The sequence below is a fragment of the Ascidiella aspersa genome, chromosome 9 (assembly GCF_963924565.1).
Source record: "Ascidiella aspersa chromosome 9, kaAscAspe10.2, whole genome shotgun sequence".
NCBI classification, from domain to species: Eukaryota; Metazoa; Chordata; class Ascidiacea; order Phlebobranchia; family Ascidiidae; genus Ascidiella; species Ascidiella aspersa.
Window position 1 is genome coordinate 3,653,665 of NC_139455.1, and position 15,960 is coordinate 3,669,624.

The 15,960-nt window shown below is 36.4% G+C and overlaps 1 protein-coding gene across 1 annotated transcript in view; it reads right to left on the reverse strand.

The window, feature by feature from the left end:
• Window positions 1-15,960, reverse strand: part of LOC146131937 (centrosome-associated protein 350-like) — a 53,057-nt gene that overhangs the window by 19,716 nt on the left and 17,381 nt on the right. Inside the window, exons 20-32 of the mRNA XM_083397147.1 lie at window positions 14,581-14,754; window positions 13,949-14,085; window positions 13,091-13,378; window positions 11,987-12,178; window positions 11,288-11,397; window positions 9,650-9,825; window positions 8,768-8,921; window positions 6,850-6,975; window positions 6,097-6,248; window positions 5,231-5,380; window positions 4,764-4,857; window positions 4,085-4,238; window positions 3,144-3,283 (exon numbers count right to left, since the gene is read on the reverse strand). Of these exons, the coding sequence (XP_083253273.1) occupies window positions 3,144-3,283; window positions 4,085-4,238; window positions 4,764-4,857; window positions 5,231-5,380; window positions 6,097-6,248; window positions 6,850-6,975; window positions 8,768-8,921; window positions 9,650-9,825; window positions 11,288-11,397; window positions 11,987-12,178; window positions 13,091-13,378; window positions 13,949-14,085; window positions 14,581-14,754 (2,047 nt within the window). The remainder of the gene's footprint in view (window positions 1-3,143; window positions 3,284-4,084; window positions 4,239-4,763; window positions 4,858-5,230; window positions 5,381-6,096; window positions 6,249-6,849; window positions 6,976-8,767; window positions 8,922-9,649; window positions 9,826-11,287; window positions 11,398-11,986; window positions 12,179-13,090; window positions 13,379-13,948; window positions 14,086-14,580; window positions 14,755-15,960) is intronic.

Sequence of the window (15,960 nt, forward strand, 5' to 3'; positions counted from 1 at the left end):
ATCGGATCCCGATACTTTATGTCCAATATATCGGGTATCGTTCTCAAAATACAATGTCAAGTATCGGACATCCATAGTCCCTACTTGAAACTATTAACAAGCACTGAACTGCAAATAAGCTAGACCGCGTGCACCTGTTTGTTGTACAAGGAAGAGATTGTGCTTGGAATCCTGGCAGAATAAGGCCCGGAAAAGGTGGCAGCCATTTAACAACACAGACGCACGCCCACGTAACACCGTAACGTTTGCGGGAATACGCCTATCAAGGCAGGCTGCCTACAGTTTTACGGGTTTAACAAGTTACCTGTTGCAACTTTGTAAGGTGAAGATTAACCTATAGCCCTCAAATTTTCAGCTTTAAGTTCGTGGTTTGGCAGACAACATATCCTTACTGTTGCGTAAAATACACTCAATTGATGACACACTTATTTTGGTTGTCATATGCAATATTTTTACAATTTTGAGAAACAGAAACGGTCTCTTAACGTAAATTCTACTTCTGTAACTGCAGAAGCGAAATAACAGTTAGTAATTAGCTGACATGGTTGCGGTATCTAATTTGATAAGCGGTAATTAAAGCAAAACGTCAATAAAATAAAAAAAATGGCCACATCGACATTACATCAGTCAATAAGCCAAACAAACAGTGATAGCTTCTCAAAACTTCGATTTAATATCGGGTTTAGAACGCATTTTACCTTAAAATACTCAGTTAAAAAAGAAACCTCATTAAATCACGAACCGAAAACCAAAATTATTAACCCTCGTACCAAAACACCGACTCTCCCGCAATACAACACTGTTCATACAGTTGTCACTGATTGCATACTTAACGCTGTTGGCCTTACTGACCAAGGCCACAATAATAATGCTTTACGTGCTGCAGCGAGGGGTAATAACACCAGGGCGACGTTTAACACACGACAACGTTTTACTGCCTTGTGGTAACCGAAGGGCAGAGGCCGATCGCTAAAGCATGCAGTAGCTGTGTTGACAAACAACTGCTGCTTATTGCTAGCCCTTGCAACGGTAATATAGGTACTAAGGTTGTTTTTCTAAAGCAGTGTTCACCAAACTACGAACATTCGGTATATTTTACAAAAAATTTCAAGCTAAATCCGATTTTCTGAAGCACACTACATGTATGCGAAATTTATGTTTAATTTTTATACGTTTTTTAGAAATAAGTAAATGGAATTTAAAACAAAATTCTACTTTTAGCCTGTGATCGTCCTTACACATAGGTACTAAGGTTGTAATTCTAAAGCAGTGGTCACCAATCTACGAACGTTGGTTATATATTACAAAAAATTGAAGATGAGGACAATTTTCTGAAGCCCACTACGTGTTTTCGGAAATATATGTTTATGTTTATCCATTTTTATGAAAATTAAGTCAATGAAATTTGAAGGGACCTTTCGTGAAAACAAATTGGTGACCTAAAGCATGAGTATTGTAAGTAAACCATTGCTTTTACAGAATTTTAACGGCACTATTGTGTTTTGTGTTTAACACAGGACAAACAATATTGAGCCATCTACAGTATTGATATGGCAAAAACAAAATTTACAAACGTAGGCGGCAGTGTTTCTCAACTTTTTTTCGCGACGATTAAACCTTAGGCGAAAGTATAAATGCAAATGTTCGGCAACACAATTCTCTTCACTGAATTTTTTGTAAGCTTTAAGTCATCAAATCACCAAAAATACAAAACTATTATTAAATTCAAACTTCATTTTATGAGCTACGTATTTTTGTATTGCCTCCGCAATTTCTCAAACTTGGATAAACCTTAAACAGAACCAGTCGCAATAATTCTAACAAAAAAAGTATTGCAGTCGGCGACCCAAACAGATCAAACGACGAATTAATTTTAAGCCGCGACACATTGGCTGAGAAACCCCGATATACGGCACAGTATTGTTAATTTAAAGAGTAGCCGTCCGTCTTGAGATACAACTCAACCTGTTTTTACCAATACGTTTAAATAGCTCGCATAACCAAAAGACGACCTAGACCTACTGAAATAATAAAATATTTCACAATTTCCTTGTAACGCAAATCTAAACCTTACCCGACTTAGTAGAGCAAAACTAAAGCTAAAGAACTTTGGATATAACCAAACGAAAGGTATTTGTATTTGCGTAATCCATAGCAGCTTTTAGGCACCTATTCGCAGTTAAACTACTAAACATCATGTGCTGGTTGCTGAACAGACGTGGCGTAACTTTTCGACTGCCTTTGTAAATAAATTACGTATTGCGGTGCGTATATAGGAATAAGTAAATAAACGCTTGTTGGCGCCTAGCACAGCTGTAGCTGCAACTGTCACTGAAGGTACGAACTGCAGCACAACACAAACGGTAGTAGGTGCATATCAGTGATTTCAACGTTTTTAAATACCAAGCGTAAGTATAGCCAAAGCTTTTGCGACCCAATTCTATTCGCAATACTTTTGCAAACGAATCAAACATTTTAGGATAAATAAGTTCATTTTAGGATAAATAAGTTATTAGGATAAATAAGTTCGGCGTTAATTAAAATAAGCCACGTATTCGTAATGCCGAGCGCAACTTTCTCAAATTTTGGAGAAACCTTGCTGAGAACTGTCCTCAATGAACCTCACCATATAAAACTACCGCATTCGGCTACCCAACCAAATCAAACCGCGACCCATAGGTTGACACTGGTTTATATTATTCACGCATTTAGAGGAGATTTTTGACTTGCTCAATTCCTAAGACGTTTTACCCCATAAATTTCCTACTAAAACATCTGATCAACGAACCTAAGGTAATCAAATATGAGCTGACATCAGTTTAGTTAGCTTTCTAATATTGCAACTTTGAAGCATAATTAGGAGGTTATAGTAGTTAAACGTAGGAAGAATACCAAACCACGTACAAAATTAGGTAGAACACGCTTTGAATATCATTTTCAACATAAGGAAATGGATAAAAATGACGTTAGAATGAAAAAAAAAAAAGATGTTCGAAACGTTCAAAATGCTATCTACTTCTGTATGGGCTTTGATATTCTTACTACGTCTTACTACAAACCTCCAACCATTATGCTCCAAAACTATGTAAGAATATTAACTTACTTGGCTGGTTTCTTGGCAGCAACGGAGTCGGTCTTAGCACCGCTGGTCTTTGGGGTGGAAGGCGAACTTTCTCGGAGCTTGCTGTCATCTTGTTTGGTGGAAGAGCTTTGAACGCTCGAATCAAAGGACTGTGTGTACTCCTCGCCAATCGTACCTTCGCTGGAAACGTCGTGGCCGCCACTGTGAATTAAAAAATTAAAATTTTTAGGTGGACGCCTTACAATTTTTTTTTTGGTTCGCGTGGACCAGCGTCGTAGAAAATTTTAGAGATGACGTCATAAAATAAATAGACTTAAGAACCCATCTGTTTTTGGTCCAACAAATGTGAAACTGAAATGGGGTCTTACTGCATTCAAGGAAGGCGCCAAACCGTTTGGAAGAAAATATTTGGCATTTAGCGGCTAAAGCGTTTATTTAAAAAAAATATTTTAAAAAGTTCAGTCCAATTTAAAAATCATACACTAAGATTTCACTGCTAATGCTTCATGGACCCACTAAAGCTAGTCCACGTATCCAAGTTGATGAACTCCGATTTGGCGTTAGTACACAAGGATGAATGCTATTTTAAACCGTAAATGAGTTTCGGCCAGTTTCGTGTATTAACAAACCCACGAAAAGCCAGACTCTTCTAAAGGAAAAATTCTAAAGAAACAGAGCATCAAATTCTCAAAATTCGAATCAGTTTTTTCTATAAACAAAATAATAAGACGACGTTATCAGCTAGGTTTACCTAAGAATGGTTTCAAAACAAAGACCGCTTAGCTCAAAACGTTATTTCATACAAAAAATCTTGTTTTTTACCAAGACAACAAGAAGAGAACAATGACCTTCCCCGGCTGGGCAATTTTATTAAATAGAATAAGACGACGTTACCCAGCTGGGTTTACCCAAGAATAATTTCAAATTAAATATCTTATAACCCAAAGTTTTGGTTATAAAAAAGTATTCTCTTTTATTTCTTGAAGAAAACAATGATCTCACCCCGCTGGTTTTTGTCCATCCTGGGTCGATGAAGAAGTTGTGCTTCCCTCTTCAGTCTGGCTTCGGGCCGCAACCTCCTCCGCTATGGAGCTTTCGGATGGAGACACGGAAGACTGGCGGTCGGCGCTGGAGGACACGGGAAGAGGAGGAGCGTCTTCTGCAGGAGGAAAAAGTAACATGATGAAAGAAAAAATAATAAACGGATGAAATGGTTTGTCATATTTGAAGAAATAAAGGAAATTGTGAGTTTTTTTATAATCTGTAGGAAAAAATCAGATAGTTGTGCTGTTCACAATATTTAATAAAAGGGAAATATTGGTTAATCGTCGATGGCGATAATTTTGTTGAAAATCGTTACAAATTCTACCATAACTTTTAAAGGGGAAAAAATATAATTTATGCAATGGTTAGCACGGGGCAGTAAAGTGGTCGTTTAACTTTTATCCTGTCAGATTCATTAGTGTTATGCCAGGTATCAACAAAATACTAAATAAGCATAAAAAATATAAACCAAAACAACACGCAGGTTATAATCGAATTATTGTAATTCTACTAGCGGACTTATTTCCACCATCCAAAGTGGGTATGGTAGAGATATAAAATTTGTGTAAGCTGTTTAGCAATAACCTTGATGATTAGTAAATTACACAATAAACAATGTTTTTTTTTTTCACTTTACCTTTTTTGGTTCTTTCCTTGTCTTTTATCTCTGGCGCCACCTTGGGAGCATCTTGTGCCCAGGCTGAGATCGCCTTTTTCTCGATGTCGATCACCTGAATTGCAGCAGTAAAGCAGTCAAAAATACGGAGTAAAAATGGTAAGGGGTTGTTTATTTCTAAAGAAATATCCATTGGAACAAAAGGTTAAATAAGTGGCACAACCCCTTTACCCACAAAACCACGAACAATACGTTGTAGATGTGCTTGGCATGCAATTGATTACATGAAAGTTGAGTGGAAAAGCTATTTTATTCAGTTTTTAGAACACTATTAATAACTTTTTATGTCGGCCATGCTGAGTATTCGACTAACCAACCCTTGTCAAACCAATGTTTTTTTTATGAATGTTAAAACAATCTTTTCTGATTATCATGTGTTATTTATTTTGAACGACTTTTCCAGCGGATCGCTCCTGGCAACCTCCCACCTTTTGTTCCTCCTCATCCAACTTCCTCTTCCACTCCAGGAGTCGTTCCGCATCCCTCTTCCTCTTGAGGAGTCCCTTCTCGCGGAAGGTGAGCTTCCGGTCGTCCAATCCTCTGCTGGCAACCTTCAGGTGACGGAGGAGTCGGTTGGACTGCAAGAGCAAGAGGATTTTAATTATCTTAAAGAAGATTCGGCGATTAGAAGGTAGGTCGCCGATAGCAGATAAGGCCATCTAAATGATTCATATATCAAAAAGAATGAGTGTTTAAGAAGTTGAGAGTGGTATTGACATTCATATTACGTCTTACTACAACCTCCAACCATTATGCGTTAAAGAAGATTAATTTATCTTAAAGCAGTGTTTTTTTTAACCTTAAATGTATATAAAACAGAAGTGGCTATTTGACCGGATGGCTGTTTTACGCTTGCGCTAATACGTGGTTATTTATTGATAGGGTTGGGTTTTTTGGTGGTTGAATTAGGTTTAATTTTCCGAGTTTTGCATAACTTCAATGATTTATTCAGAAATCGATCCTAATTACTTTGCCAGCCGGGTAAATAGCCCCAGTATGTGTCTATAGGCTATTTGACCGGATGGCCTTTTTACGCTATTTTTAAAATTATCCAAAGCATTCAAATTGATATCCCCGCCAATTTCATTTATTGTAATGTAAACTACAAGCCGTTTTCCATAAAACAACTGGATAAAATAAACATAGAAAATACACCAGCCTTCATAAAATGTCAAAAAATACTTTCAGCCTTCATAAAAGGTGATTGGCCGCACATTTTTGTGGTTATCGCCAGTTAACATAAAAATCATGCAATCCATGTATGTTTCGCGCATATAGCCGCCACGTTTCTTACCGACACGTTCAGATCCGACTCCGATTGATTGGCCGTGACGTCATCCTCGGAAATCGACGGGGAATCCCCGGACTGGGGCACGGGGGTGGACGAGACGATGTGACCCTCGGGGCTGAGGGAAAGTCCCGAAACCGAGGCCTTGGGGTCGGCGCCTGAGAATTTATACAATTTAAGTCAGGTTTGTTTTGCGAGTTAAAAAGTTGGAAATTGATTGGCAGAGCAAGTGTTTTTGAAATTGGAAGTGTTCGGGGTCGTGAGATCGAACCTCACAACATGCTAGGTGTTTTTTTAGCCTTCCTTGCTTGAATCTTGATTCGGATAGTTGGTCGAAAATACTATGGTGTACAAATTCAATTTATAAGAAATTGTAGAACAAGGGAAAGAAAAAGAGACTTTTTCTAAATCTGTAAATACACGTGAAACGAAATTCAGAGGTTAGGTTTGTGAAAACTTATTTAAAAGTATTCTCAACAAATTCGAAGTATTCTCAGAAAAAAGAGAGACTTAAGTTAGAAAATGTAAGACCGCAAAATAGTAAAACATTAAAGAAAAGGGCAACATAACAAAAAAAGACTTTTTGTCTATTTCATTATATAACATATTAGTATATCTACTTTCTGTACATAAGTAGTGTGCATTTTCAAAAAGACCTATTTTTATTGATAAAATTTTCTTGTGGCGAGTCACTTTTTTTGAGAGGATTTGTTTTTCCAAACGTAGTAATTTCGTGAGGCAGGCAGCGGTTAAAAATACCTTTGTTTGCTCCGGACGAGGACTTTATTTTTTCCTTGATCTGCTGAGTAGATTGCATGATGCGACTGATGTTCTTGTGCTGCTTCAGAATAAGTTCGCGGTCTTGGATGGCAGCCTTGTTGGCAGCTGCAAGATGGAATAAAAGTGTATAAAAGCGTGTATTTTTATGGAATCCCAAACCATTAGCAGCCGGTTTCTGCTTTTCGATCACTGTTCCGATGACGCTATATTAACAATGAATCGTAAAGTTAAAAAAAAACGAGTGAAACAGGTTTAAAACTTGTATGAAATAAATGTAAAACGATTAAATTGAGCAAAAACTTTCCTACAACTTACACCTGGCCTGAATTCCGAGAATAAAAGGCTTATTTAATCCATTAAAAAACAATTGAACTTTCAAAATTTAACCTGCTCAGACTTCCACGTAATGTTATGATGAAAAAAATTCTTTTGAAAAAACATTTTTAGCCTTTCAAAGACCTAAAATTTAAATGCATAAAGTTGTTTTTAACTAATTCTAAAACTAAACAGTACAAATGCCATAGTCAACACAATGAACAAACGGTAAAAAAAATGTTTTCGGTCTTGGATGGCAGCCTTGTTGGCAGCTGTAAGATGGAATAATAGTGTATGAAAGCGTGTATTTGTATGAACCCGAAAACCATTAGCAGCAGGTTTGTGCTTTTCGATCACAGTTTCCCTAACGCATTGATAAACTCCCAGAAATTGTTTCAATTGTAAAATTGTTCTTCCTGCAAAATTTTATTAAATAAGGTACCAACGTTTCGACTACATAATCGGGGAAATGTTTTTCAGGGCAATATCGTTCCAAATATTTAATTTGCGTATAATAGAAACAATATAAGGCCCATACAATTTTACAATCAGGTAAAGTCAAAGATCAACACGTTTCACTCGGGTTTTCAAACTTTGAGTTTTATCGATGAAATAAAACTGAAATGATTTAAACACGCAAAACAATTCAAAGACATTGTGGCAACCCTGCTTGCTTCGATATAAACTTAGTTATGCTTTCTCAACTCACATGTCAGCACTCAAAAACCCTAATAATGACGTAAATCAATCGCATTCCTTTATCAGAATGCCTAAACTAAACAACGCCATTTACTTCTGCACAGAGCTGAAACCATTTTCAGAATTATATATATATGACAAGAGTCCGTCTCAACTCGTACAGACTAACGCTAAACGTCGCATTAATTCCTACTAACAGCACACCGGTTTTCCTATTCAGTTTGCCGAAAAATAGTGCATCTATCGAAGAATGGTAAGGCTAGAAAACGCTGTGATCTAGGTGGGGCCACACCAGGGTAATCGCTTTAAAAGCTAGCAAACTGGGCGTTAAACAAGTTCAGATTTGCCACAGTGCTTTGATTAAGCTTTGACAGCGAGCCTGTGTAGGTTAGTTGATAGAGCGATAGCCCCAATGTGGCATAGGGGGTGAGTTCAAACCTCACAACAGCATATTTTTACAAACAGGAACAACAGGTATCGTGCAATTGTTGCTTGACACAAAGCACTCATAACATAGCACACGGCATAATCTAGTACACCTTACAAAAGGCGTATTAGTCACCCTGACCAGCATTAAATTGCAAGCAAGTCATGGCTAGAACAACTCACCTGCGTTGAGTTCGAACCTCACTCCAGATTAGTTGTTTTTATAGCCTAGCCTTGCTTGCACTACCAATGCACAATAATCCTGACCAGGCTGATTTGGTAAGCCTTTCCGAAGGCTTCTCGTTTACTACTTAATAATCCTAAAAACAAAACGTTCAGTCACCCCTTGTCCAAGCCTGCGTTAATTTCCGGAGGTCGTCAGTTCGAACCTGGCCGTAGGCTAGTTGTTTTCTAGGCTGACCAGAGCTAACTAATATTTATAAAAACGTCGACCCACCTCTTAGTTTCTTAATCTCTTCAGTCTCGACCTGGAGCCTAAGCAGGATCGCTCTCTTCTTCTTCTTGATGGGAGGCATCTTGTCATCCTCTCCCTTGCCCCGGATGTTGTGCTTCTGCTGCTCCAACCACGCAAGCTCAGCCTGGGTCTTCTCCTAAAGAAATGGAAAAGCGGTTACTCGGCGAGTTGAACCGGGGACCCCATTGGAAACATAGCGTTGCTGCTATTAACAGACTCGAGGGCAGTTGTCACTCAAACAAAATACTATAGAGTTGCTCGGGTAATGTAAAACAATTGCCAATTTATATGAAGTCGAAATCGAGCTAAAAGCCGATGGAATTGATACGCCAGGGTTACTGCTGTTTACAGATCTGAGAAATCATTAAATACTGCTATTTTTTTTAAGTCGACCTTAAGTTTTGAAGACAAACTGAGTTTAACTCAAGTCATTTGAGTAAAATACTATACTTTAAAGTTGTTTGAAAAATGCTCAGCATAAGCCATTTGTAAAATAATCAACTTTGGTCATTTCAGTAAAATCCTTAACTTAGAAGTTGTTTGTAAAATGTTTTACTGGTAAGTCATTTCTAAAATATTAAAACAATTTTTTTGTAAAATAGTTACCTTGACTTATTTGAGTAAAATATTTAACTTGGAGTTATTTGGATATAAATTAATTCTAGTAAATTGATTTCACACATGTAATATTTTTGAACAAAAAGTATCACAATCCGATCGGACCAGATACCAGATGACGTCATTTTAATTACTTAGCATCCGGTGTAGGCTAAGATTTGTTATTACCGGGCATCCCTACGATATCCAATATGTATATTTATTTGGGGTGGCTTGTATCATTGTTATGGATGTTCGTCAAAGTACCTTGATTGCCTTCTCCCTGAGCTTAAGCATGACGGTCTGATGTCTTGCCCGCATCTCTTGTTCGAGCATATATTGCTGCACTGTGTCGTTGAGGAAAGTTGAGAAGCTGCCGATGTCAGAATCGCCGAACAGGGAGGTTGGATTGGGGAAAGAATCGTCCAAGCTCGAATAACGCCCTGGCAACATGCGAATATTTTGCTGATTTTAGAGTGATTTTTTATTTTTTATTTAACTAATAGACGAAGCTTTGTAAAGAAGTTAAGTGGGTTAGTTTATTTTTGCTTGTTTTAAAGTAAATTTTCCTTGATTTTTTTAATAAACAAATAACCAAAGTTTGGTAAAAGAATTAACCGCTAATTTTATTTTTGCTGGTTTCAATGTCAATATCCCGGAAACTTCATAAAACAAATAACCAAAGTATAAACTGTTGCTACCAGGCATAGTAAAAAAATAAAAAACAGCTCCTCTGGTAATTCCAACCTTAATTACCAGAGGAGCTGTTTTTTTATTTGTATAAATAAGCAAAGCTTTGGAAAAAAGTTAACCAGCTAATTTTTTGACCATAGTTGGTGAACATGAAAGCGGACATGCTTATATATTTAGACGCAGTAACAATATCTAAGGTAGAAGTAGGTAGAATTTTGAACGTTTCGAATATCTCTTAATTCAATACAAAATAAAGAAATATTCGCAACTCTCAAAGTGCTACCTACTACTATACGAGCTTTGATATTCCAGCTTTGATCTTGTTTTTTGTAAAAAGTGTCCTCTAAGTCAGTGGTTCCCAACGCATGGGTCGCGACCCAAAATTGGGTCGCTTGAATATTTTTTGGGGTCGCTTGTTTTTTAGGCATAACATATCTTGGACGAAAAGATAACAATAAAAAAAGTTTCAAACATGACAAGATCACAAAACTAGAAATTTAAATATAAGTCATAAAAGCGTTTATGTCTAGACATCGGAAAGCTTTGTAGCATCATGTTCGTAGTGCACGAACATTTAACAGTTTTCCTTTTAATTATTGTTAATATGGTTATTAATATTATTATTATTATTATTGTTATTACTGAGTGAACTATATTTCAATTAATTATTACAAAAAAATTGCAAAACGATCATAGAATGAAGCTGGAAGTTAAGCGTGCGGCTATATCCCAAAAACTTATTGATAGCAAGCGAGCACAGCTATCTGATTAGTGATTTGATAAACATACTATTTTCGTAAAAAGTTACTGATTTTGCATTGCTGTTTGTTAGACGTCCCCTACAAACTGCAAAAACCAAAATGGGTGATAACATGTTTGAGGTATTCAAAATATTAAATAATAGATTTATTAAAATTTAAATATTGCGTTTTGTTTAAGCCGATTTTTAAATATTACGAAAGAGATATAATGGAGCATCAAAAGTTAAAAAATTAATATTCTAATACCTGTATTTAAAAATTACAATACAAAATACAGTTCACGTTAAAAAAGTAACACGCATTTACAAAACTTAAATACTGCTGATGGCAAATAACAAAACGAGCAAGGGTTTCAACCTACTATCCGCGCATTATACCGAATATACATTATACAAGCACAAAATGCAACTGAAATCGCACTAAAGCGCACAAGTTAAAGCGCACAAGTTACCTTTAACGTGCTGAGAAGGCAGGGTGTCGTCGGATGAAAGAGAAATATCGGAGTTGTCGAAGTCCTTATCTTTGGACGACTTGGTAAGTGGAGACTTGCGACGCTGCAATCTGGAAAAGCAAGAAATCAGGTGAACGGTCATGCGTAACTGTGGTATGTATAATGAATAAGGCGGATATTTTTTGATCTAAAAAAGAGACATTTTGATTTAAAATGTGGAAATTTTGACAAAAACTGCTTTTCATGAATTTTTAACACATAGGGAATACATTGATTTAAAGAACGCATTGTTATATGAAGAACTGCATTAGTGTCTTGACGTCATCAGTACTTTGGTCTTGATGTTTTACGTGCGACCGTTGGAACACAAATCAGTTGTTTTTCGGCTATATGCAAAACTCTTGAAAATACTTCTAAACATTGTTTAGATCAGTGTTTCTTAATCTTTTTTAATGATGACCCAAAATACTAGGCGAAAGTATACCCGGCAAAGCTTTTGCGGCCCATATTTCTTTTGTAAGTTGAATTAATCAATACACTCGTGTCTATTTTAATTGTTTTAGGCATAGTAATGACGTCATTCGGTATCGGATCGTGCGATACTTTGAGTCCAAATTATCGGGTATCGGTATCAGAACAAAGCGTCATGTATCGGAGATCCCTAGTCGAGAAACACCGGTTTACAAATCGTAAACTTACCTCCTGTGGCTTTCCGATGGGACGATGGCCCTCCTCGAAATCTCGGCAATCTCATCTTCCGTCACACTCTCGTCGAACGTCACCGAGCCTACGTCACTGAGGTCGTGACCTTCGCTTGACCTCTTGATGACCTTGTCGCGCTTCTTGGCGCCTTTCGGGCTGGGCGCCGCGTCAATTTCCTCAGAGATTGATCTAAAAAATAAAAAATAAATAAGAAAATGTTTGGGTTTCGTACTTGGAAAAGGGTGTAGGGCGGATTTTATTGTATTTTTACTGATTAAGCACTATAAATCAATTTCTTCCCAAATGAATCTTTAAAACAAATGTGAAAAAATGAGTAAAGTGTTTAGATTTGTGCCTTGGTGAAAAGGGAGTTAGAGGTTTTTTATTGATTTTTAGACTGGCTCGGCACTATATATTTATTTGGTGAAACCAGGTGCTTTCGGAAAGTCTATTACGCAAATGGGTCATATCTTTTAACTTTGCGCATTGTTGTAAGTCATTTATGACTTGTTGAAATGTGTTAGCATTCTATTACTTGCGGCCAAACTGCCAAATGTCAGTGAGCACATGGTGCCTTGACTTTTGTAGTTTTGACTTTTGTAGTTGTCCGTACAGCAGTTGGTGTTACTACCTTGTCACGGTAGGAAACCGCATTGCTATTTATGTGTTTAGCAATGATACAATCTTATAATCTCTTAAAATATTTGAGCTATTGCCATATCTATCGGCAAAAAATATCTAACGATAATTTTATCCCAAATACATTTCATTAAAGACAAATTTTTTTATTTAAGTATGTCACTCTCAGTCATTTTTATCATGCAATACCTATCAAAACCTAGTGCTACTTAAAATGACTTTAATTATATAATTATAATCCAAAAATAATTAATTTGTTATCCAAGTAAAGACAACTTAAAAAAAATAAACTAAAAACAAAAAAATAACTTGAAAAATAGATAAACAATAACTTACAAGTTATCAATTCGCTCCCAAAAAGTATTCCCAGTATAAAAAGTATAACATGAATAATTCACCAATATTTTTTATTTTGTAATGCATTTTATCCAACAAACAAACTTAAAAAAATCAGTCTCACACCTGCTCGTGTCATCATCGCGCCCCATCTCAAAGTTCAAATTCTCTGAGATCGACTTGGACGACCCATCCTCATCAACATGTCTTCCTCCTTTTCCAAGAATCTCCTCCTGGATGCTTCCGCTATCCTCCGGACCCTCGGAGTGTCGCACGGATGTTGTGCTGTGCTCAGAGACGATCGACGGGGGACTTCTTCTTCGATCGTGCTTTGATTCGTCGCGTTTGTTATCCTGGCGATGGGGAAGCGAACTGTCGAAGGTGGTAGAGTAGGAGCGGCTGGTCACAGGAGTCCTGAAGGAAAAGTTTGTTTTTTGTTTTTTTCCACCTTTTTAGACCTTTCTTATTCTTGTTAAAATCAATGAAAAAATGAAATTTTATTAAAAATCGGCATTTTTTATGTCCAAACAGCTTTACTATTTGTTAGTGCCTAAAAAATGTAAAAAAGAATAACTATTTTTTGTTTAAATCTTGTTAATCAGTTTATTTCGAAAGCACTTGCAAAATATTCTTTAATGATAAAATTTGAGCAAAGTTTCATTTATTTTAAGTTTCTTGTTCCTTTTAAACACAAAAAATCTATTTTCGTATTTGGAATTATTGCCAAATATAAAATTTTATGAAAAAAACAAAAAAAACAAAAAACAAAAAAAAAACAATGGTTAATATTGTTTTCTTTAAAATGTTAGATATAATTGAATATTTAGGTATAAGAGCAGAAAACCTGTAATAGAAAAAAAAATATTTTTCTGTTATATATATATTTTTTTTTAAATATATTTTTTTTTATCTTGTCATAAAAGACAATAAAAATTAAATAAATATCTAAGATAAACGCTTGGTAAAAACACAAGTTTTACTTACTTTGATGAATCCGACGAGCTACTGTAGGACTTATCGGACGATGTTGTTGTGTAGTCGCTGGTTGTGTGCTTCTTGTACGAGGAAGTAGGGTATGAGGACTTTCTCTGTTGGGCCTGAAGCGATTTCAGCGTCTCCTCCTAATGAAAATATTTTGTATTCATTCAGTATTTCTGTACATAAGGAATGTCTGATACTTGTTGTACAAAACATCGGATATCGGTATAGGATTAAAATGTAAAAAAATCGGACGTAACTAGTTAAATTTCGAGTGAACTTGGTTTTTGTGTTATTTTTTCGAAAAGCTACCTCAATCTAATCTTTCAAAGCAATTTTAAACAAGGTTATCATAAAGTTGGACAAGGTAAAAGCAGCATCGAAGTAACGAAAAAAACTCATTGGGTACTTTATTATACTATAGCATTGGTTTGGGGTCACCTAAACCTTTAATGGGGGCGCCATCACTCACCAATTCCGGGCTTAGCATTAACATAAGTGGTTAAAAAAAGAAAAACAAGCACATTAGTATTTTTGAAGACACTTAAATTAAAACCAAGCACAAACGTTAGAAATAAGCACTGAATGGTAACCCTTGCTATAGGCATTAGGCAGCCTGCACGGCTAGTGTAAATTACCTGTAATTTGAGCGCCATCTGTCCCTGCTTGAGCACGAAGTCCTCCCTCTCTTTGATGTCCTTCTCCTTCCTTCTCGTTTCCTCCTCCTGGCTCCTCTTACTCGCCTCCATCGCTTCCTCCTTGGCGCGAGTTGTCAGTCGATCAACTTCCATCTGATGCTGGAGCTGCCGGGACTAGAAAGACACATGAAGTTGTTGAAAAGAGGGTTTTTGGGGGATCGCTAATATAAGTAACTAAAACTAAGTAACTAGAGCAGCGGTTCTCAACCTGTGGGCCATGTAACCTTTTGAAGTGGGCCACAGACCAATTTTAGTTTCATTTAAGTCACTATACCTAATTTTACAGGAATATTGGCTTGGGGAGGAATTGATAAGGAATGTAAATGAAATGTAAATTTATTGTTCAGAAGCAAGTACCTCACTAATGCGCGGTTGAATAAATAAGCTGTTTTAATATATGCTCCGCTATTTTTTGTTCTAAACCTTTGTTATAGTTTGTGCATTCATAAAAACTTATTGGGCCACAGAATTTTTGTACAACGAAAATGGGCCACGAAAGAAAAAAGGTCGAGAACTACTGAACTAGAGATACTGTACACCGTGACAGACTAACACAGTGTTTCTCAGCCTTCTATGTATAGCGGCGCCCCTATAAGATTTTTTCGTAGGTTATTAACTAGAATATCGCAATATTGACTTTCAACTGATGCAGCTGACGGGACTGGAATGATATGTGAAGTGGCTGAATATGGTGTTTATTAGGATCGGCAAATAAAAGTTAAACTAGAGATATCAGGGGCGCTTAGCGGCCGCTTCACGTATCATTGTTTGTAGTTTTGTTTACTGGTTAGCGTTACACGTAGCTTGTTTTAGTTCATTTTAGTCTTGGATGTATTTTATTTATTTATTAATGCTGCAGCTGACGGGACTAGAACGTGAAGTAAAGTTTGTTATTATAGAGTGTTTATTAGGAATCGGAATTTTCTTTTAAATAAAAGAATCTGCCTCAATTCTTAATGATGTCTTTGGTATCTCATCGAACACGTTTTGTCGAAAATACAGGGTATCGGGTAAAAATTAGACAAGTATAATAAATAAGTGCAGTGCTAATGATTTGCGGGATATTATGACGATATTTGCTTCTGCGCTTGGTTTATATTTTGATATATTTAATAAATATTTGATTGGCACCGATATCACCATTTTCCAATCGGCAATCGGATCCGTTCCGATGGGAAATTTCCTCAATTTGTAAAGTAAAGTGATTTTTGTCGAGATTTCGTTTTTATTCGAAGTCACAATTTGCCGTTTTAGATTGTAAACATTGAAACAGAGGCTGCGGAGTCAAAGTGGGATTTGGCGGAGTCGGTTTATTTTTTT